At 45.9% G+C, this 23,574-nt stretch overlaps 1 protein-coding gene across 1 annotated transcript in view; it reads right to left on the reverse strand.

The window, feature by feature from the left end:
- Positions 1-23,574, reverse strand: part of LOC134673530 (myosin-I heavy chain) — a 130,667-nt gene that overhangs the window by 24,461 nt on the left and 82,632 nt on the right. Inside the window, exons 3-20 of the mRNA XM_063531530.1 lie at positions 20,975-21,096; positions 20,157-20,219; positions 18,191-18,280; positions 17,271-17,430; positions 16,544-16,734; positions 16,109-16,330; positions 14,864-15,028; positions 12,892-13,134; positions 12,284-12,409; positions 11,362-11,481; positions 10,793-10,933; positions 10,122-10,255; positions 9,049-9,252; positions 5,088-5,229; positions 4,486-4,718; positions 1,864-2,098; positions 1,184-1,607; positions 722-875 (exon numbers count right to left, since the gene is read on the reverse strand). Of these exons, the coding sequence (XP_063387600.1) occupies positions 722-875; positions 1,184-1,607; positions 1,864-2,098; positions 4,486-4,718; positions 5,088-5,229; positions 9,049-9,252; positions 10,122-10,255; positions 10,793-10,933; positions 11,362-11,481; positions 12,284-12,409; positions 12,892-13,134; positions 14,864-15,028; positions 16,109-16,330; positions 16,544-16,734; positions 17,271-17,430; positions 18,191-18,280; positions 20,157-20,219; positions 20,975-21,091 (3,164 nt within the window). The 5' untranslated portion in view covers positions 21,092-21,096. The remainder of the gene's footprint in view (positions 1-721; positions 876-1,183; positions 1,608-1,863; positions 2,099-4,485; positions 4,719-5,087; positions 5,230-9,048; positions 9,253-10,121; positions 10,256-10,792; positions 10,934-11,361; positions 11,482-12,283; positions 12,410-12,891; positions 13,135-14,863; positions 15,029-16,108; positions 16,331-16,543; positions 16,735-17,270; positions 17,431-18,190; positions 18,281-20,156; positions 20,220-20,974; positions 21,097-23,574) is intronic.

The following is a 23,574-nucleotide window of genomic DNA, read 5'->3' on the forward strand; positions in this document are numbered from 1 at the left end:
ATGGCACCGCTATCCTAGGAAAACCGAGCATTAAACATTAAAATTGACATGACTCAACAACATCACTGAAATTGGTCTAATTCACCGGGAATTGGTTTCGTACCTTTCTGTTAGAAAAAACGTTTTGTTCCCTAGATAAATCAGTCGAGGTGATCTGCCGTCCCTAACTTCCTCTACTGCTAAAACTTGAATTGCCGTCTCAGAACGCAGAAGAGAAAACAAACTATTTACCACATTTTTTTATTTGCCAGTCTTTTGGAGGTTTCTTCGTGCCTCGGCGCTGGCAGCGCGACACCTGCAGCACCACCTGGCACGACATCTACGTCTTATTTCTTTTTTACCCACAAAAAGGTACTTACGCAAATGCTATTTAGTGTTGCCAACCCCGTAGGTACTGAGGACATGCACGCCAGAATTAACTCCCGTGCTTTTTCGAAGTCAAAGGCTGCTCACATGCAATCTGTGTCTAAAAAAGTAGGTACACCTGCCAAGCCTAACTTCTTTACTTCCAAGCTCTGTGAGACAATGTAACTTGCCGTATCCCTCTTGGCATACTTGGAATAGAAGACATTGGAATCCTTCTAGCCGTAAGTCACGCACCTCTGAAGAGAAATGTGTTCCCTGCGATGGTTTTTCTTCGTATCAATAGGCTGTTTAAGCCTATCTTAGCTTATTAGCTGACAGCACTATTATACAGCTATAATAATGAATAAATGCTTACCCATTCTCCGGTGGTAGCATAGGTGGCGGCGGAGCTGGCTCGGGCTCGGCATTCGGTCGTGGTATGACCGCCTCGTATATTGGTTCTTTGCCGTTCAATACCGAGAGTTTCCCGTTCGGTATTACGCCGTTTGTGAGTTCCGGCGGAGTTGTGTCTAGAAGAAATTTAAAGATTAATAGACGTTAAAAAATACTTTCAAATTTAGTGCACCGTTAATGTCAAAAAGTGTGACAAGTCATCATTATTTAATGATTTGTTGTTGATCTGATGTCTGAATTTAGCTATTTACTGATAGGATGGACTGTGTGAGAGATGATATGCAAAGAAAGGAGGTGAATGATGAGATAACGAACGACAGAAAGGTATGGAGGAAAAAGACATGCTGCGTCGATGCCAAATAATGGGAAAAGGGCAAGCGAATGATAATGAATCGAAATTTTGCGAGTCTTGAGGTCCACATACCTTTGCCTCCAGGTGGCGGCGGCGGCGGTGGACCAGCCGGCTCGGGCAGCATGCACACCGGCGGCGGCGGGAACACCGGCGACTCCGGCACCGGCTCGGCGGGCGGCGGCGGCGGCGGCAGGCTCGCCGACAGCACGTCGCTCCCGCTCGATGACGTCATCACGCCGTTCATCGACGTCGACATGAGCCCGTTCACCGATGACGTCATCGCGTTAGATGTGCCGTTCATAGAGGCAGTCATGACGCTGGTGCCGTTTATGGGCGTGCTGGATACGGGAGTGGATGGTTGGAGGATGGATGTGAGGGGTAGGGAGGAGGGCGGTGGGGGTGGTATGGCGTCTGACGGCGCGCCGTCTGGCTTGCGTTGGGCTTCGGTCGTCGATTTGCTTAGCTCGTTCATCTCGGCAGCCAGTACATGTTCCAGCTAGAGGAATAAATGAAAGTAAAATTAATCAGGATCGATTCCAACAGTTTCGTCTGGTAAACATCACAGTGACTTTTTAAACTTTCCAAAGACAGTATGCGTAACGACAAATAAGTGTTGCTTAGATCACGCGGATAAATATCCCTTTTAGTCAGAGCTGTGAAGCTAAATATGTCTGTGTCTGTGTGTATATGTTATGTAGAGGAATTCGGATAGTGCAGCCCCTATTGTCCAAGTAGCCGTAGTGGCCACGTACCTCATGGTGCAGGTCCTCGGCCAGGCGCTCCATGGAGTCGCCGATCTCGGCGATGCTGGGCTGGTGCGCGGGCTGGCCGTCGGGCGCGCCGCGCTGCGCCGGCACGTCCGCCAGGAAGTCGAACAGGTTGTCCAGGTTGACCGAGTCCACGCGCCCGCTCGGGTTGGCGAGGCCGCGCAGCTGGTCGGCCATGTTTTCGAGCTCCACTCGCTCCTGGTTCGCTTTCTCTGCGAGGCTGAAAAATAACGGGATCGTTAGAAACAAAATCCGTGTGAAGAAGTGGAAAGATTTAGATTATTTAACGGGATTAAATGCCTTCAACACGTCAATAACAGCTCAGATGCCACAGGCAAATACATGACAATCGTTTAAGTGCGTCGAAATTTAGAGAATGCACATGTTCGCGAAAGGCTCGCGAACTGCTCGCGTGTTTTACTGTCGCTCTATTCTAGTTTAACAAATCGCTGGCCCAATATTACAGGGTTCTATGTTACATTTTAGGGATAGTTGAAATTCGACTTAATGCCACTATGACACACTGATAGAACACTACATGAATAGAGGACATATGGATAAAGCATATAAAAATATAAAAGAAATGAATAAGAACTACAAAACGAAGAGTACTGTGATATTAGATGAGGGAGGAAAAATGCTTCTAAATGATAAGGATATTATAAATAGATGGAAGAGATATATAGAAAACTTATATTCGGGTCAAGGCTTGGACATAGAGGACATAGAACCTGAAATAACAGTTGATAAAGATAGAATGGGCCCGGATATACTTAGGGAAGAATTCAACAAGGCGCTAATAGGAATACAGAATGGAAAAGCCGCAGGTGATGATGGCCTATACATTGAATACATTAAGTACGCAGAATGTGACCCCATCAAAGAAGAGATTTTTATGATAACACAAGATATATACAAAACAGGAGTTATACCAAAGGATTTCCAAGTCAGTAAAACTATCACATTGCCCAAAAAAACGAACACTTTAAAATGCGAAGAACACAGGACACTAAGCTTAATCTCACAGGCGTCGAAAATATTACTGAAAATTATTCAAAATAGAATTAGACCGGTTATGGAAGAATACCTTGGACCGGACCAATATGGATTCCGACAGAAAAAAGGTACGAGAGAGGCCATACTGGCGCTGAGAATGGTTGTTGACAGGAGAATAGACTTGGGCCAAAACACACATATAGCCTTTATTGACTTGGAAAAGGCCTTTGATAGGGTCAATTGGAAGAGCATGATGGGAATTTTAAGGGAGGCAGGCTTGGACTTCAGAGACCGAAGAATAATTTTCAATTTATATAAGGAACAGGAGACAATTATCAGTGTGGGAGAAGAAAGTTGCAGAGCAAGGATAAAGCAAGGAGTGCGGCAGGGTTGTCCACTTTCACCCCTTATCTTTAATATATTTATAGAGTGTGCCATTAGAAAAATTTTAGAAGAAACTGAAGGAGGAGTCAAATTTAATGGGGAAAGAATAGTATTTATTAGATTTGCGGACGACATAGCAGCACTGGTCCCAAGCTCAAATGAATTAAAAAAAGTAATGGAGCAGATGGATTTAATTTTTACACAATTTGGACTCAAAATTAACACTAATAAAACTAAAACACTTATTGTTTCAAAATTTCGCCCGGTTAAGGAACAAATTGATATCAGAGGGACACATATAGAACAAGTAAACAAATTTAGATATTTAGGCAGCTTAATTACGCAAGACTCCAGATGTACAGATGAAATAGTATCAAGGATAGCAATGGCAAAAACAGCTTTCAACGCCAAAAAACATTTGCTTAAGGCTAGGATCTCCAAGAGTACAAAAAAACGCCTAATTAAGATATACATTTGGAGCATCGCTTTGTATGGGTGTGAGACGTGGACAATGCTGCAGAAGGATAGGAAACGATTAGAGGCTTTTGAGATGTGGTTGTGGAGAAGAATGGAGAGGATAAGTTGGACGGAGAAAAAAACGAACGAGGAAGTGCTGCAAATCGTTGGAGAGAAAAGAAACCTACTGAGGACCATAGAAAATAGACGAGGCAAAATGATAGGTCACTTGATAAGACACGACACTTTCTTTAAAACTATATTAGAAGGTAAAATCGAAGCTAGGAGAGGAAGAGGAAAACCACGAGCAAGCTATATACAACAACTAAAAGCAAAAGCAAATGTCGTGTCTTACAGGGACCTAAAGAACCTGGCCGAGGACCGCGAAAACTGGCGCATACTCCACCGACAAGAGCCATGCTCTTAAATTATGATGATGATGATGATGATGCCACTATGACAACACTCTACAATGTTCAAATTTCAGCTCGATAAAAGTGAAACATAGAACCCTGTAATATTGGGCCAGCGAAATGTAAAGGCTAATTCACTATTATCAACTACTAACCTGTTTCTCTCCTCCCTCAGTTTGATCTCCTGGTTGACTGGCTTCATCTCTCTCAGCGCAGTCGCGACTTCCCTCGCGAAGGCTCCTCTCAGATGCCGCTGCAGTGTTAAAGTGGCGCGGCGTAGTCGGAGGAACGCGGCTCGCTCCTTCCAATCGCGCCACGCCCCTTACTGTTGTCTACGGCTATTCTACGTTTTACTAACCTGTTTCTCTCCTCCCTCAGTTTGATCTCCTGGTTCACCCGCTTCATCTCTCTCAGCGCTGCCGCGACTTCCCTCGCGAAGGCTCCTCTCAGATGCCGCTGCAGTGTCAAAGTGGCGCGGCGTAGTCGGAGGAACGCGGCTCGCTCCTTCCAACCGCGCCACGCCGCCTGGAGGACTATCACGGCGTTGCGCCATTGGAGGTATTGGCGGCGCTTCACGGAGCCCTTGTACCACTGCAAAATTAATATGTTACAGATATACCTAGGTATATCCCCTCTTATATATATAGCTAGATATATGGCCCTCTGGCCAAATGGTGGGATGACTTGCGCAGGAGGGCCGGCAGCGACTGGATGCATAAAGCGTCAAACCGGGCCACATGGCGTACCCCGGGAGAGGCCTATGTCCAGCAGTGGACTGAAACGGGCTGATGATGATGAGATATATAACTGCTAATTGGAATCAAAATGATAATAAAAGACTATTGAAAATCCATCTCCTTTTAACGAGGCGAAAGCCATTGTTTGCGGCCGGACTTAATGAGAAGTAATCTTATCTCATCACTCGTATTTCTAAAATATAACATCAAAATGGGCACTTACCCTTTGTAACCGTAATGCTGAAGACTGAAGTAAATGTGTCCGTTTGGCTTCGAGAGGCAAATGGACCGAACTTCTCATGAATATTTTCGTGTGGCCGATCTGCCAGTCGCCTTGCGGCGCGTTCACAATTGACATTACAGTTCTGAAAACAAAATAATATCGATATGATATTTTTATGTATTATTTTTGGCGATTCAGACGACAGATAATAATGTATCTAGAAACTAACTTGTAAGTAATACAGCTCAGTTTCTAGGCCCATAAAGGGGCCCACAGATTACCAGTCCGCCGGACGATATCAGCCTGTCAGTTAAACGCAAAAGGTGACAGTTCCGAACAGCTGATAGGCTTTTATCGTCCGGCGAACTTGGTAATCTGTGGACCCTTTTGCAGATGCTTGCTGTACTAAATCTTGTAGCCGTCGACGGCCGAGTGTTAAGGTTGGTTACATCAAAATATCAAACCGTCTGTCATAGTTAAAACGTTCGTTAAATTTTATAGTACGGGAAGTTTTCAAGTTCACTGCTGAGTGACTGACCAGGCCACTGGCACAGTCTAAAAAGTAACAGCGGACCGACGCTGTTGTTTGCGTAATGCCGACACCGCACAAGAACACATTAGGGTTGTCACAGACTTTTAAACAACTGTCCAAAAAACTGCACGTTTCAAATATGACACGCTAGCCCTGTAAGTAGTACTGAGCTACTAATAATGGCGATGTATGCAGCCGGGTGCCACGCACCCCGCACGATTGCCGACGGCTTCGTCGAATTACTGTATTAAGCCTGATTTAGACGATGCGAGAACTCGCATGCGAGTTTCATACCATTGCGGGTTTTGATCGGTCGGTTGAATTGGACGTAACCAACAGTCCGCAATGTAACTAAAATCGCATACGAGTTCGCGCGCCGTCTAAATCAGCCATTATTTTATAGACTGTGCCACTGGCCCTTAATAAATCCATTTGCACCAGGCGTGGCTCACTCCGCGATTTCGTCGCTTTGCTACAGGTAACTAAAAGTACATCCGTTATGCTCTAGTTTCCTAGGATAGCGGTGTCGTCATATAGCGGCCGTCTCCATACAAATATTACGACATCCATATTTAGCCGTATTATTTAGTATGGAGACGGCCGCTATATGACGGCACCGCTATCCTAGGAAAACCGATCTTTAGCTAGCCATAAGCCGCGCGTGGCGCTGTCGCCACCTAGCGGCCATATCTGTCCTGATCGTAACAGACGCGTTTTGTTAGAGAGTGAGTCTTCTGTACCTAGTACTATTATTTATTCTGTGCTTGCACTGTATAATTCCGCTCGTGTATACTCACGGCACGTCGGGCTGGCGGCGCGGGTGCGGCAGCAGGCAGCGGTAGCGCGCCTGGAAGGCGGCCGTGGGCAGGTGCACCGGGTACCCGTCGCGTCGGATGCGCACGATCTCGTTCATGCCCAGGTAGCGCAGCTGTTCCAGCACCAGCTGGTCGCTGTATGTGCCCGCCTCTTTGTTCTGTATACTCACGGCACGTCGGGCTGGCGGCGCGGGTGCGGCAGCAGGCAGCGGTAGCGCGCCTGGAAGGCGGCCGTGGGCAGGTGCACCGGGTACCCGTCGCGTCGTATGCGCACGATCTCGTTCATGCCCAGGTAGCGCAGCTGTTCCAGCACCAGCTGGTCGCTGTATGTGCCCGCCTCTTTGTTCTGTATACTCACGGCACGTCGGGCTGGCGGCGCGGGTGCGGCAGCAGGCAGCGGTAGCGCGCCTGGAAGGCGGCCGTAGGCAGGTGCACCGGGTACCCGTCGCGTCGTATGCGCACGATCTCGTTCATGCCCAGGTAGCGCAGCTGTTCCAGCACCAGCTGGTCGCTGTATGTGCCCGCCTCTTTGTTCTGTATACTCACGGCACGTCGGGCTGGCGGCGCGGGTGCGGCAGCAGGCAGCGGTAGCGCGCCTGGAAGGCGGCCGTGGGCAGGTGCACCGGGTACCCGTCGCGTCGTATGCGCACGATCTCGTTCATGCCCAGGTAGCGCAGCTGTTCCAGCACCAGCTGGTCGCTGTATGTGCCCGCCTCTTTGTTCTGTATACTCACGGCACGTCGGGCTGGCGGCGCGGGTGCGGCAGCAGGCAGCGGTAGCGCGCCTGGAAGGCGGCCGTGGGCAGGTGCACCGGGTACCCGTCGCGTCGGATGCGCACGATCTCGTTCATGCCCAGGTAGCGCAGCTGTTCCAGCACGAGCTGGTCGCTGTATGTGCCCGCCTCTTTGTTCTGTATACTCACGGCACGTCGGGCTGGCGGCGCGGGTGCGGCAGCAGGCAGCGGTAGCGCGCCTGGAAGGCGGCCGTGGGCAGGTGCACCGGGTACCCGTCGCGTCGTATGCGCACGATCTCGTTCATGCCCAGGTAGCGCAGCTGTTCCAGCACCAGCTGGTCGCTGTATGTGCCCGCCTCTTTGTTCTGTATACTCACGGCACGTCGGGCTGGCGGCGCGGGTGCGGCAGCAGGCAGCGGTAGCGCGCCTGGAAGGCGGCCGTGGGCAGGTGCACCGGGTACCCGTCGCGTCGTATGCGCACGATCTCGTTCATGCCCAGGTAGCGCAGCTGTTCCAGCACCAGCTGGTCGCTGTATGTGCCCGCCTCTTTGTTCTGTATACTCACGGCACGTCGGGCTGGCGGCGCGGGTGCGGCAGCAGGCAGCGGTAGCGCGCCTGGAAGGCGGCCGTGGGCAGGTGCACCGGGTACCCGTCGCATCGGATGCGCACGATCTCGTTCATGCCCAGGTAGCGCAGCTGTTCCAGCACCAGCTGGTCGCTGTATGTGCCCGCCTCTTTGTTCTGTATACTCACGGCACGTCGGGCTGGCGGCGCGGGTGCGGCAGCAGGCAGCGGTAGCGCGCCTGGAAGGCGGCCGTGGGCAGGTGCACCGGGTACCCGTCGCGTCGTATGCGCACGATCTAGTTCATGCCCAGGTAGCGCAGCTGTTCCAGCACCAGCTGGTCGCTGTATGTGCCCGCCTCTTTGTTCTGTATACTCACGGCACGTCGGGCTGGCGGCGCGGGTGCGGCAGCAGGCAGCGGTAGCGCGCCTGGAAGGCGGCCGTGGGCAGGTGCACCGGGTACCCGTCGCGTCGGATGCGCACGATCTCGTTCATGCCCAGGTAGCGCAGCTGTTCCAGCACGAGCTGGTCGCTGTATGTGCCCGCCTCTTTGTTCTGTATACTCACGGCACGTCGGGCTGGCGGCGCGGGTGCGGCAGCAGGCAGCGGTAGCGCGCCTGGAAGGCGGCCGTGGGCAGGTGCACCGGGTACCCGTCGCGTCGTATGCGCACGATCTCGTTCATGCCCAGGTAGCGCAGCTGTTCCAGCACCAGCTGGTCGCTGTATGTGCCCGCCTCTTTGTTCTGTATACTCACGGCACGTCGGGCTGGCGGCGCGGGTGCGGCAGCAGGCAGCGGTAGCGCGCCTGGAAGGCGGCCGTGGGCAGGTGCACCGGGTACCCGTCGCGTCGTATGCGCACGATCTCGTTCATGCCCAGGTAGCGCAGCTGTTCCAGCACCAGCTGGTCGCTGTATGTGCCCGCCTCTTTGTTCTGTATACTCACGGCACGTCGGGCTGGCGGCGCGGGTGCGGCAGCAGGCAGCGGTAGCGCGCCTGGAAGGCGGCCGTGGGCAGGTGCACCGGGTACCCGTCGCGTCGTATGCGCACGATCTCGTTCATGCCCAGGTAGCGCAGCTGTTCCAGCACCAGCTGGTCGCTGTATGTGCCCGCCTCTTTGTTCTGTATACTCACGGCACGTCGGGCTGGCGGCGCGGGTGCGGCAGCAGGCAGCGGTAGCGCGCCTGGAAGGCGGCCGTGGGCAGGTGCACCGGGTACCCGTCGCGTCGGATGCGCACGATCTCGTTCATGCCCAGGTAGCGCAGCTGTTCCAGCACCAGCTGGTCGCTGTATGTGCCCGCCTCTTTGTTCTGTATACTCACGGCACGTCGGGCTGGCGGCGCGGGTGCGGCAGCAGGCAGCGGTAGCGCGCCTGGAAGGCGGCCGTGGGCAGGTGCACCGGGTACCCGTCGCGTCGGATGCGCACGATCTCGTTCATGCCCAGGTAGCGCAGCTGTTCCAGCACGAGCTGGTCGCTGTATGTGCCCGCCTCTTTGTTCTCGTTCGGTTTTATGCAGCGGACGTACCTAAAACGAGCGAATCTACAAATCGTGTGGAAGTGACACTATTTTTAACCATTTGAACGCCGCGCGTATCGTGCGCGCCGCGTCATCGTGAACCTTGCTGGAATGCATTAAGGTTGATATTGGGCTGTAGCCGCGCGAGTCAGTTGACGTCTTTGGCGGTCAAAAGGTTAAAGGTGACATTAGTACACTCAAGTGTAAAAATATGGGTATGTGTCCCATAGGAACAATGAAATTATATCGCAGTAGACCCGTTTGTGTAATTAAATGTATGTCCCATAGCTATTATGTCAGTGAATTAAGAACTATGGGACATATTTTTGAGTAAATTATATGCATCCTAATTTTTTCCACTTGACTGTACAATCGGTTGAAGAATAAAGTGGGGTTCTACGGGGAAATGGAGAGATTAATAAAGCGGTATCCAGACGGTACGATCAATTCGACCAATTTGATTAGAAATGAAATTGGCGTCAATCTCCAATTTAATCACCAATTTTAGATTTATGGTGATATTAGAGCCATCTAAATTGAAAAAATGCCCCAGAACGAAAATACTGGCGTCACAAATTGGTATTCCTGCGTCCGCACCTCATTTTATCGGTTATATCGGTCATTATAGGTGGTTGAATTCGACGAACCAAATTGGCGTTTGCGTCCCCACGTCCTGATTCGATCGGGCAATTTAATCAGATTAGTGAAAAATTGACTAGTCTAGTTTGTTTTTGTTGCACAGCCAACTCGAAAACTTTGATATACCAAAACTATTGCAGTAGGAAAATAAAGCTTCTGATATAAATAAACCTGGAATTAGTCTCGTTATTACCGGAAATTGCTAGTAAGTACACAGCTATGATGTTATAAGTGCTTACCACACGTCGGTGGCTTGTAACATATCGACCAGCGACTGCAGCTGTGCTCTGAACGTGTCGACGACGGTCGGCCGACCTTTGGAGGTCCCTCGCTGCGTGGTGCCCATTGAGCTTGGACTTGAAAGCGACAGATCCTGTCAAATATTAAACAATAATAGGAATATAGTAACTTCTTCAAGATCAGTCAGAAAATGACGCAGGTACATTTAATTTTAACATGCTATTATTATAAACATTCCGGTAAATCGTGTGTCCCAGGTTCGTAGACGTGGTCAGTCGCCATAGACTAGGAATCCTCCAGACATAGCATATTAGCGCTACCCCATCGGCTACAAATATACGGTAGTTTTACTCCATTTTCGACCAAGCGTCTTTGTGTGACGCCCAAGTGTCTTTGAACGGACCAATCACGGCACGGGACTCGCTCAAATCGTCTCCCGCACCCCAGTATTATTGGCAGCATCGGTTTCATGAAATAATTGCTCTAAGCTCCGTCTAGAGAATTCCTAGTCTATGTCAGCCACTCGTTTCAGTATGAGCAGCTGACAATTAATTGACCGTATTGCAAGGATTAGATAAGGTTACTGATATAATAGTACCAAGTTAAATGTGTCGTTAACAGATTTAGTATATATTTATAACCACAAAGACTAAGCTATACTAGGAATTACCTGTCCAGGAGGCGCCAAATCCTGGACGTAATCGGCCAATTCTCTGACGAATGGGTTGGCCGATCTGCTCAGGTGGTCTATAAACGCGTCCTGCTGCGTGTCTCTGTTCTTATCCACGAAACCTTGCACGCTGTAGCATACCTGCGCAAAGTCACATACGATTATAGCACTTAATCACATGTCGATAAGGTCTTTTATCCTGAAAAAGTAAATGTATTTTAAAGCTTTCGTATTAGTAGGACACTTTTAACCTCTAGCCGCCCATACGTCAAACCTTGCCAAGCAAAATGAAATTTTATTTTGTCAACACAAAGTTCAAATTAGAATGGAACAGGAGACCTTTTTATAGGTCTCTGGGCGGCTAGAGGTTATGATACCCCACACTAGCGTCTTTTCAGCGTCGGCGTCTAGTCCACGCTATGGAAAATGGTGTCGCTGCTCAGTTGCGCTAACGTTACGTCGAGCAGCAGCCATAGAGTTGGCTAGACGCCGACGCTCGGGAGACGCTCGGTAGACGTAGTAAAGTATGTGTGTCAAGACAGTCTCTCTTACTCTGTTCTACTACTTACCGTGCCCGCATAATGCTGAACACCAAACTCTTCCTCCCATTTCCGTCTAGAGCCCTTCACAAAGCTCTGGTGCTCGCCGAATTCACCCTGGATATTCGTCAGGTACGCACCATCTGAGCCCTGGAACAATTAGAATAGCAATGATACGTTGCCTCGGTTGTATTGTTTATCCATTGTAATGTAAACGGGTAATTATGTAAGTATAAAAATCTCTATACGAAACGATCCATTTCGCAATTTTCTTGAGTTTACAGTGCAACAAGCGGCGAAACTGCTAGATATATCTCAGAAGCAGTGGAATTTTGATTATTAGGTACAGTCGACGTCAAAGATATGTTTACACTTTTGCACCTTACTCCTTTGTAATAAGGCGAAAAATGTAAACATATATTTGACGTCGACTGTACATAATGTAGCAGTTATTTTGTGAGCAGATGTAGGAGCAAGAATAAATTAAACCTGAACGACTGGCATCACTGTCATCAGCTGATCGTGACATTATAAAAAGCAAAATCAACAAGAATGTTGACTGCCTCTATCTTTAATCAATTGTTTTTCTTTAAGCTATGTCTTTTACTGAAGAGTTCCAATAGAGAGTATTCCATCTAAAATGTCATTCTATGGAACATGCAAACTTATAGAGTTAGACCGTAATAAGTCTGCAGCGATTTTGATAGCCCACGCAGTGCAAGTTTAGTGCCATTTTAAACGTCAAACTTATATGAAATTATGACGTATAAATAATACTTACACAGCGTGGGCTATCAAATCCGCTGCAGGCTTATATTGGTACCACTATAACAAAAGTCACAAGTAAATTCATCATTCCTTGACAATTTCAATATGGCGGTTTGTTTACATAGTTAGCAAGTACCATAGAATGACACTTTACTATCTAGTGACTAGTTGAACAAGTTCTTACTTTGGGCATATGGCACTGTTCACTTAGCAGTTTGAGCAAGCTTCGCGGCGGCTTCTCCAGCAACTCGAGGCATGCCGCGTTGTCCGTGAACTGGATTTGGTTGTACACTATGCCTTCTTGACGGTACTGAAAGAAAAAATTAAACCAAGTATTAGTTACATGTCAACAACACAGCAGCAAAGTAATAAAGATTTATCGAAATTATCTGCACGTACAGTCACCTGCAATAATATGTTACTCTTCGCAAAAATATCTGACACGATCTTATTTGTGGAGCCATAAGAGCGTGTGACATATTTTTGCGGCCTTCGAAGAGTAACATATTATTGCAGGTGAGTGTACATTATCCAATTGGCTCTGTATATTGTACTATAACATTGTGCTACAGCTGAACGGTTGCACCGAATGGTCTGGGGGTGGAATTTGACTGTACGGGAAGTTTCATAGTATCTGCCGAGTTACTCTGATTAATCCATCGATTTCGGGGTTGGTGCAACTGGCCCCTACATCGATGAGTTCAGAGGGCCTACCACGAACCACTGTTACCTCTCTGTCGCACTCGTAATTTTGTACTTAATTGTGTGAAACGAATAAAAAAATAAACTCACGATTTCTTGCTCCAACGCGAACACGTAGTTATTAAAGAACATATGCAGCTTCTCATTGGCGTAGTTGATGCAGAGTTGTTCGAGCGAGTTGGCGGCGAAGTTCTCGAAGCCGAATATGTCGAGCACGCCGAGCGAGCGCGGCGCCTCGCGGCCCGGCGCCGAGCAGCTGTTCACGTGGCGCACCAGCCACGCGAATGTTCGCGAGTACAGCGCTCGCGCCATGGCGTGCCGGTTTTCTCGGGCCTGTGGACAACGTTTAAGCCATTAACGTATATATCTATGGACTGGCCTTAAGGGCACTAAAAATGGTACCAGTTAAGCGGTGTGACTCACGAATTCCAGCCAATCGTGCAGTCTAACGCAACTAGTTGCGACCAATAGCGCGAGTGATGCGAACTCATCAACCAATCGTGTTGTACCGGTGTCACACCGCTGTAGCTGTACTGGCCCCTGTCATGCCTCATTATTATTGTCCGTAGGGCATGTCCCTAGATATCTATGTCAATGGTTTAAGCCCGATTTAGACGATGCGAGAACTCGAGTTTCATACCATTGCGGGTTTTGATTGGTCGGTTGAATTGGACGTGATCTACAGTCCGCAATGTAACTAAAATCGCATGTCAATTCGCGCGCCGTCTAAATCAGCCCTTACATTATAACATCGTAAGCCTCACGGTCCTACCCGTGCGTAGTAATAATCACTTCAATGTAATTTAAACCATTTTCATTTGGAACAGAATTGCATTTCCTTTGTATCGTTCGATTTCGAAACAAAATAAATTAAACCATATTTCCTTCATGATGATGTTATCCAAAAGTATATTTTTCTAAAGATCTAAAGGCTTGGCCACACACAGAGCGCGACGCAGCGCCGCGTCCGCGCCGCGTGATGCCGACGCGAAGCCTGGTCAAACAGGGCGCGCGCCGATCGCGCCGGCCTCACGCTCTCAACACGCCCTCAAGGCGCGCGTGAACGCGGCGCGGCCGCGCGGGAACGCGGCGCACCGCTCGCTGCCTATCGTCCGATCCTACTGATGTGACCTTGCGCGACGCGGCGGGCCGCCGCGTTCGCTCGGCGCAGCGCTGCGGACGCGCCGCGCGGACGCAAGGGGCCGCGCGGCGCGGGGCGCGACAGAAGCGGGGCGTGATACCGGCGGGACGCAGTCTGTTTGACGTCGGTAACCTGTTAGCATGTGCCGCGGTCGCGCGGCGTGGACGCGGCGCGGACGCGGCGCTGCGTCGCGCTCTGTATGTGGCCAAGCCTTAAGATTAGGATTTCACGAATTTGTACGCGTATAGACAGCAGATGTCATGATACGGCGGTTCCCGCAATATACACGAACATTGAGGAATGACTTGTGAAAGGGTACAACAGAACAATGCCAACGTAGAGTGAACCTTATTGATGTGGCTTTATAAACGTAGTAGTCTACTTACTATTGGCGAATTACCCTAAATGTTAGATCAACTTGATTTCCTATTACGGAAAAATTAGGTTTACAGTTCGACCAAGCTAACTCTGCTTGGCATTTGCAATGACATGACAGAGTGTGGTAGTGTGATTATTAATGTCAAAATTCTGATTGAAAATATGACGTTATAAGTATAGCGGCGTTGCCACAAACCTATAAGAAACTCAACGGGTCCATATTGGGTCGCACAGTAATAATTACGTTAGTTTTATGCGTAAAATTACATTAGGACAATCAATTATTGATTGTCCTAATGTAATGTTACGCATAAAACTCATTTCGCATAATTGTTATTGTACTGAAAATATTAATATTTCTGAATAATTATAACACAAACCTAACCTAACCTACCCCATTCTACACAATCTATGCAAAATATTTTCGAAAATACTTTCTGTTTCAGCTGGAGAAAATATATGCGAAAAAAGTTTTATGCGTAACATTACATTATGACAATTATTATGCGACGAGATAGGATCCCAACCTCAACGGTTCCATACCTCGTGTAACCTGAGCGGAATGTCGGTAACGTTGCCCCGCACGTTGATCTGTCGCTCTAGCAGCACCTTGTGGGCGGTGGGTTGCGCCAGGCCCAACAGGTTCGCGACAGCGTCCACCGCTTCTGCATCTTCCGGCGCCAGGGCGCTGCGTTCTCCGTCCACATCCTAAAAGTTAACAAATAACAATTGTATTACATGTGGACTGGTTATTAAGTATATCAATTTTCAATAAATAATAGTAATATTGATATTGAACAGTCGTAGGCTTAACACGAAATGGTAGTCTTTCTCGCGCACGAGTTAGGGCTCATTTACGAGTAGACGATGCGAGAACTCACATGCCAGTTTCATTAGATTGCAGTTTTTGATCGGTTGTCGGTTGAATTAGACGTAATAACCAACAGTCCGCAATGTAATTAAAGTCGCATGTGAGTTCGCGCGGCGTCTAAATCAGGCCATACTGTCGCGGCGCTCTCGTGCTGTTTGGTTCTCTAAATCTAAAATTGTCTAAACAATTCCCAGTTATACAGATATGCTACGTTAAATACACTACCATGTTTGTAATGCGCTGGGGAACACATCTACGGCAAAAACCAAAACAAAATCATTAAGAAAAACATGTGGTCAATATATGCACTCAGCCTGTTAGTGCACTTGAGTTTTCAGATGATCTGTTTCCAATAAACCTATTCATTGACATTGACATAACAAACATAAGGTGCTCTGTACAGACTGGCGTTTAATTGACTACATACGGTACCTAAATCGAACGTTATTGTGTATCTTGTAGTGGGTAGGATTAATATATGAATATCACTGAAAATTCACGATGGAGAGTGGATTTATCAAAATTAAACCTTGTCATCATACCAATAAGAGTCTCGCCACTCGCCATCGTGAATTGCAAGAGCTATAATTCAAATTATTGGATACAGCGACGTGTATATTTTTAATAGTTTAATGGAAACAATGACGATAGCTTGCTTCCCTTGACAGGCATAGTGTAAAAATGACCACATACTATACATTAATTAATTACATTAAAATTAAATACTGACCAAAAAGGTATGAATGAGGAAAGAAAGCCTAATATATTCGCTATATAATACCATTATAGTTAAGTAAAAAAGAGGATGTTCTTCTCCGTAAATGTTTATTAAGTAAGTGGTTTCCAAATCGTCTCTGCCTTATAAAGGGTTAATCAGATTAGTATAATTATAGTGCTACACGATCACAAGTCTTTACCTGAAACTGTATATTCCCAAGCCACAGCACTGCTGCTAGCACTTTGAACAGTCCTTCGCACATCTGTAGCGGCACTTGTAGAACTGTCAAGGCCAGTTGTAGGGCCTCCAGCTTGCCCTGCTCGCCGCCCAGGCCTTTGCGAGCGTCTTCGTCTTCCGGGCGAAGGTATTTGAACTGAACTCCGTCGCGGAGACGGAGGGCTGTGCGTAGTTCGGTGTTGTGCTGGAATAAAAGAAATTAAAGCATTATGCAACTGATACATAATGATGAGTACCTGGTCTCTTTATGGGAATGGCCCCCTCCAAGAGGAAAAAGCAGGGCGTCTTGAATCCTACTGCGGGGATGGAGTAACTTCACTTTGCCGAAGCAGACAAGTTTGATATTACGGTCTATTTGCCACTGACCACTGTTTGATTAATTCACATTGGAACGTACCTTAGCGCCCTCAACCAGCTGATAGAACACATGGTAGTTGGTCTCCCTTGGCGAAGGGCCCGTGATCCTAGCCCGCTCCAAGAGGAAATCACGGAGCACAGCGCCGCGGATGCCTCCGCGGTTGTCGAGCCGCACCTCCACGAATTTTCCGAAGCGAGATGAATTGTCATTGCGGACTGTTTTTGCATTACCTGAAGTAAGATTAATATATTATAGAGTGTCAGGTACAAGTAAGTACAGAGAACACAAAGTAATACCTACAGAGAGCAGAAAGGTTTTTGTAGTCAAACAATTAATGATCATCAGATTTATACAATTTACATACATATATAATCGTCTAAGTGAAATCTGGTTATGAATAATATTCGTAGATATATAACAGCGACACTTTTCCATTTCTTTCTGGATAGGCAGATGTATCACAATTATTAACTCACAGTCACTAAAATACGTGAAAAATGTACAGTCGTCATCAGATGTATCAGAGCGGCATGGGTGCTCAAAATATCTGAACACGCACTCTAACGCCTTGACAATAGAGGTGTGTTCAATTATTTGTGAGCACTTTAGCCGATCCTGATGGCGACTGTACATTTTTAAATAGTAATAGTACAAAGCTTCCAAAAACATTCAAATTAACACGGGATCATACGATACTATTTCAGTAAACATGGATAGCTGGTTGTATATGATATCATGATATGTGATGTGTAAGGTGTAAAGTTACCAAATGCTTCCAAAACCGTGTTGGCTTCAAGGATCTGTTGTTCCGCCCACGTGGCCTGGCCGCCAGCAGCGCAAAGGTACTGCAATATCAATTTCGTCGTCTCCGTCTTGCCGGCACCGCTTTCCCCCGAAATCACTACGGACTGATTTTTCTCACCATTCTAAGAAGAAAGATTAGTCTAAGTGATTACTTGCAGATTAAAAGGGTTCAATATTGATTGGCAGTTGACAGCCGTTTCCCGAGACCGCTGGATTGATTATCGATCTTAAGCAGGATGAGATATTTGTATCTGGTTGATGATGAAACTGGCAACAGCGAGTCACTACGGAAGTATAAATGTGCCAACATAATTTTTTGTAATTGATAAGTAGGTCATGTGATAATGCCAGCGATTTAAATTTGCGCTTACTCGTGAAACTGTATAAGTAAATATGTAACTAGTAGGTTAGGCCAAGCGCGCACCACGATTTAAATTTTTGCGACACGATTTTAGAATCGCGCTGTAATATATCGCAGAAACACACAACAAAGGTGATCTCCTTCTATTTCCATAATTAAACGGTCAACATCTAGCGTCTCATCTTGTGGTTCCATTGGAGAAGCAGGTTCCGATATGTTGACGCTTGGAAAGCCAAATGCCGACTGAGATCCGGGGTGCGATTTTATAATCGCTGTGCGCGCGGGGCCATACAGCTCCGTATGCTGCAATTCACTTTGCGACAATCGCGTCGCGAGCTGTCGCGGAAAAATGTGACAAATCACAATTTTAAAATCGCTGCGATTTTTTTGTCGCATATGCGCGCACTGCCATATAAACACATACGTTACATTTCTGCGACTAAATTATCGCGCGATAAAAAGTCGTGGTGCGCGCTTGGCCTTAGGAATGGAACTGTTTGTAATATAAAGTTAGAGCTTACCCGTAGCGAGCTGTAGGCGGACTCCGCTAAAGCAAATACGTGCGGCGGCAGGTTCCCAAAGGCTTTGCCTCGAAATTCTTGCATGTGCTCCTGTAACATTCAAGTTATTTTACCGTTAGAGTATATTTTTCAGTAATAGAGCATTCCATGAGATTGTCAAACCTTTGTCTCGTACAAACCCGAATTTTCTGAAGATTTGCAGGAATACGTTTCCTTTTCTATGACAAATAGTCAAAATATTGCACGGAAAAATAATCGCCTGCTTTAAATCGCGGAAAAACAGTCGCAACACAGGAAATTAAACGTGCAAACGTGCACGGGACAGCCCGTGGAATGCTCCTAATGTGGTAAGCACGTAAACCCTTTTGAGAAAACAGCCCTTTTTCACAAATGTCAATGTGAGAAATTAAACTGTGTCAACTCTGTTAAAATAAGTTGCCAAAGTGAGATAATATGTATGTGCTTATACAATAGTAACAGTATTAAGGAGGTTCTTTTTAATGTCATATACATAACAGGAACGGAAGGAATAAATGACATGGCTTAGCGTAACTCGCTTGTTGAATGAGCGTCTTCATCAATGATTTCCTCTGATTGATGACGGTGTGACGTATAATTTATCACTTTTTTATGAAGAACTTCATTGTTTCCGACCACAGCGCGTTACTTCCTAGAAAGTGAACGATTGTTTGCAAATGTTTCTATGAAAACAGGAAGTTTTATCTTTGCACGTGGTCGAATGCTGATAGCGACCCTGCGGCACCCCATCTAAAGCGGAGTTGGCACTCGTTGGTGGTTTTAGACGGTAGTCCTTCATTGGTTAGTCCGTCATCCTCCCTGGTTCCCCCGAATCAGGTGGCACGCGTAAATGCATTTCCCCAACGTAAAAAAAAGGAAGTTTTATCTTTAACATGATTGTATGAAAATGATGGACCTATATTGGTTATCTATTAAATTAATTACAAAATGGTCTGTCTTGTTTCATATATTCTTGAAGCTCTATACTCTGTTGCGTATTTATTATTGAAGCCTTAGAATGCAAAATTTTATAATTATCATCTCAGCACAGTATCTAAGTATATCTGATACTCATATACCTATCATTCGTACGTATGACAAAATAAATAGGATTGGGAATATGCGGTAAACAAAATGATACGATAGTCACCGGCACCTACACAAGCATATCAGATTTCAACTAAACTAAATCCGACTACTGAATCTAGATAAAATATTGGCGAGATGTGTATCGGTAAGAGCGAGTCATATGACCTAAGTTAAATAAACGCTCGGCGTTTTATCTTTTGGCAAATAGTCAACTTGTAAATCGGTTTTCATTTCAGGCTCTCTAACTAATTCCGTATGTTTATTTGTAGAAGCTTTCTGTTATCATTGTATTACTCAGAACCAGGGATGTTGCGGATGCAGATTTTTTGACATCCGCGGACGCGGATGCGGATATTTAAAGCCTCACATCGGCGGATGCGGATGCGGATGTCAAGATTTAGTACTTAAAAAACGTAAAATATTACATTTTTTATTTAAAAAAAACGAAACATTTAGTAGTTGCGCAAGAATAATTTATTTAATAAACAGTAACTTGGCCGACTTTTCGGGATCTAGACAATTTCGTAATGACGAAATTACTAGCACTTACGCCGCCGGCGCCGCCGCTAATACATTCCTGTTACCGACTTGGTCGACATCCGCATCATGCGGATGCTCCGCATCATGCGGATGCTCCGCATCATGCGGATGCTCCGCATCAATTTTATGCGGATGCGGATGCAGATACGGATGTTGAAAATAATGCGGATGTTCCGCGGATGCGGATGCGAATATCCGCAACAACCCTGCTCAGAACGATGACACATCCTCTGGATTAACGCATCTTACTCATGGGTAAGATTGCTTTGATACCATTGATCGAAAATAGGTGTAACATTATTAGATAGTAGGGGCTCACCGTTGTGTAACATCCCAGCTCCTTGTAGGGATTCACTGCGACTAGAATTGAACCTGTGTATGTCTGTAATAATAATTAAGGAAAATATGCTAGTATAATTATTATGTAATGTTATTTTAAAATAGCTCGTGTTTACGATGCATGGAACATGCAAGGATGATTCCTTGAAAATTTAAATAAATATGTAAATTCTAATTCCAGCTGCAGTCATAAAAATACTTCGCAGTCTGTCGAAAATAACACCAAGTCGTCTTGGGTATTCGCGCATGAAGTGTAAGAACAATTACGTTACGCTACAATTTAAAAAAATACGGCGTGTAATATTTAGATTTGGTTGAAGGCATCCAAATCCATTATTTGTTAATATTACACCACAATAATCACTACGGTTTAGTTTAGATAGCTAAAAAATAATTTTATTTTAGGGATCGTTTATAAAATAGCCGTGGAGGCTAAATCCAGTTCAAATTATCAAACCAGACGTTTATGTCTGAAAAAAAATCTACGTAGGTACATTTCTTCATACAGTTTAAATCAGCGGTCGGAAACCTGCGGCCCGCGGGCCGCATGCGGCTTGTGAACCTGTCACTTGCGGCCCGAGAGCCGCCTTGGCTATTTTGTACCGCTGGTCTAGATAAACGTAAGCATGTTGCAGGTTTGATATAGGTACGGAATGGTATTAGCTCAATTATATAAATGATTGAAGTCGAATGTTAGGTGGAAGAGATCCATTATAGGTATAAGTTCTCCTTTGTACCTCAATCTGTAAATTATACGTGGAAATGTAGGAAGTTGAAGAAAATGTTGTAAAAGGATACATATATAAGGTCGTGTTTGTAGCGGCGTTTGAGGTTGTCGTTGATGGCGTCCTCGGTGATCTGGGGCATCATCGTCATGTCGGGCACGCCCGGGCCCTCCGCCTCCCGCTCCTCCATGATGGCTGCAACAACACAAACAAATACACTTACTAAATGACACTATATAAAAACATTTGGCATAAAATAGTAGGTACAGCGGCGGATTGCACGAAGGCCCAGTAGGCCCGGGCGGTAAAAAATTATGGGCGGCAAATTATGACAAAAAGTTTCGCTGATGATAACAAGAAATAACTTAAAATGTAATATGATGGGTTCTGCGAAAGGGGCGGTTATAGGGCCTGGGGCCTAGGGCGGCAAAGACTGCAAACCCGCCACTGAGTAGGTAGTCGAAATACGACGAGAAAGTTTAATTTTTGAACTTAGATTGGAGTAGCTTAACTTTATGGGACTTAAACATAGGTACAAATGTAAAACAGACTTTTAGACGTGTTTTAGCTTTAGCAAAATGAATAAATGCCTCAAAGCTCAGAGCACGGGTTGCGGCACTGTACGTTCGCTCTCAACGCCGGCCGGATTTTATAAAGCTCAGTGAATTTTGTACACGGTAAAATGGGGAACGGTAGTAGTTCCCATCATCAAAAATAAAACTGGTGATGTATCCGATAAAACGAATTACAGACCTGTTTCTCTGGCAACCATTATAGCTAGGGTACTCGACGGCCTGCTTAGTGTGCAACTGGACAAGTGTTTGCAGATACATGACGCTCAGTTCGGCTTTCGTGCCGGCTTATCCACAGAGAGCGCAATCACTTGTCTAAAGCAGGCTGTCGAGTATTATACTAGAAGAAAAACACCTATATATGCGTGCTTTTTGGATCTTTCCAAAGCTTTTGACCTTGTTAATTACGAACTACTTTGGAAAAAGCTTGACAAGGTCAAGTTTCCCAAGGAGCTAACACGCATATTTAGGTGTTGGTACGGTGGCCAGAGGAACAGCGTTCGTTGGGGCAACGTACTTTCGGACGAGTACGGATTGCAGTGCGGTGTAAGGCAAGGGGGGCTAAGCTCACCGAAATTATTTAATTTATACGTTAACGACCTAATCGACGGACTCAGCAGCACCCATGTCGGATGCCATATTGACAGAGTCTGTTTTAATAATATAAGTTATGCGGATGACATGGTGTTGCTGAGCCCATCGGTTGGAGGATTGAACATACTAATAAACATGTGCGAATCGTACGCTCGTGACCATAACTTAAAGTATAATGCGCTTAAAAGCGAATATATGGTTTTTAAAGCCGGAACCAAGAGTCCATCGTATGTCCCTCCTATACTTCTTGATGGCCAGGAACTAAATAGAGTGAGCTCATTTAAATACCTTGGGCATTTGGTTACCGATGATCTGCGCGATGATGCAGACATCGAGAGGGAACGCAGAGCTTTAGCGATGAGAGCAAACATGATAGCGCGCAGGTTCAGCCGATGTACAGCCCAAGTAAAGATAACCTTATTTAAAGCGTACTGTACATCGCTGTACACCTGTAGCCTATGGACAAGATACACTCAGCGATCGTTAAACGCTCTGCGAGTCCAGTATAATGACGCTTTCAGGGTCCTGTTGCGGCTGCCGCGGCACTGTAGCGCGTCCGGAATGTTTGCGGACGCGAGCGTGGACGGTTTCCACGCCACGCTCCGCAAGCGTTGCGCCGCGATGCTAAGCAGGGTGCGTGACAGCCGCCACAGCCTCCTGGCTATAGTGGGTAACAGGTGGGACAGTGGCTTGCTAAAGCACTGGTCCTCCCTACATGTTAGTTTTAATAATTGTAAATTTAATTTAATCTAATGTTATTTATGAATGTTAATAGTAATTTCAAATTTAAATTGTATTTTAATTATGTGTAAGTTGTTTGTTAATTTTAATATTTTATCTTTAATTTAATTGTAATTTTAATTTTATTTCATTTAAAATATGGACTGTCAACTGTCTGAAATAAATTATTTTTATTTTATTTTATTTTTATTTTTATTTTATTTATTATTTTAAAAGGTTATGTCAACAAATTGGTTCAGTGTTGTATTATTTGAAAGATTGTCTCCTACTGAACTAAAGTTGTTCCTCCTCATCTAGGTATTGCTCGATTGAATTTAAAAGGATCTATGAGTTCACTTGTCAACTTAAACCTTTTGGCACTGATAGAATGATCTTTAACCGAAGACCTAAAGATATAATCTTTATTTTATTAATAAAATTAGATGTCGCACATAAATTTCGAAAAATACATATCCTGAATTATGCTTAGGTATTCAGTCCTAATAGGCAACAGCAGAGGTATGAAATGAAATCATTTCTTCGCTACAGTTTTATACATATATAAAAAGCAAATATCGAGCATCGATTCGGCACGGTGTGATTGATGTATTATAAATAATTCACGTGACGCGCACCCCATGGCAAAGATGACAGATGGGTTCAGTCTTCAAAAAGGGTAAGTATGCCCTCAGGCAAAAATGGACGGAAGAAAATGGCCACACGAATAATTTTACACACAAGGGATGAATCACGCAAAAGTTTAGCATTCACATATTAGTTTAATATT

This window comes from Cydia fagiglandana, chromosome 18 (genome assembly GCF_963556715.1).
Source record: "Cydia fagiglandana chromosome 18, ilCydFagi1.1, whole genome shotgun sequence".
NCBI lineage: Eukaryota > Metazoa > Arthropoda > Insecta > Lepidoptera > Tortricidae > Cydia > Cydia fagiglandana.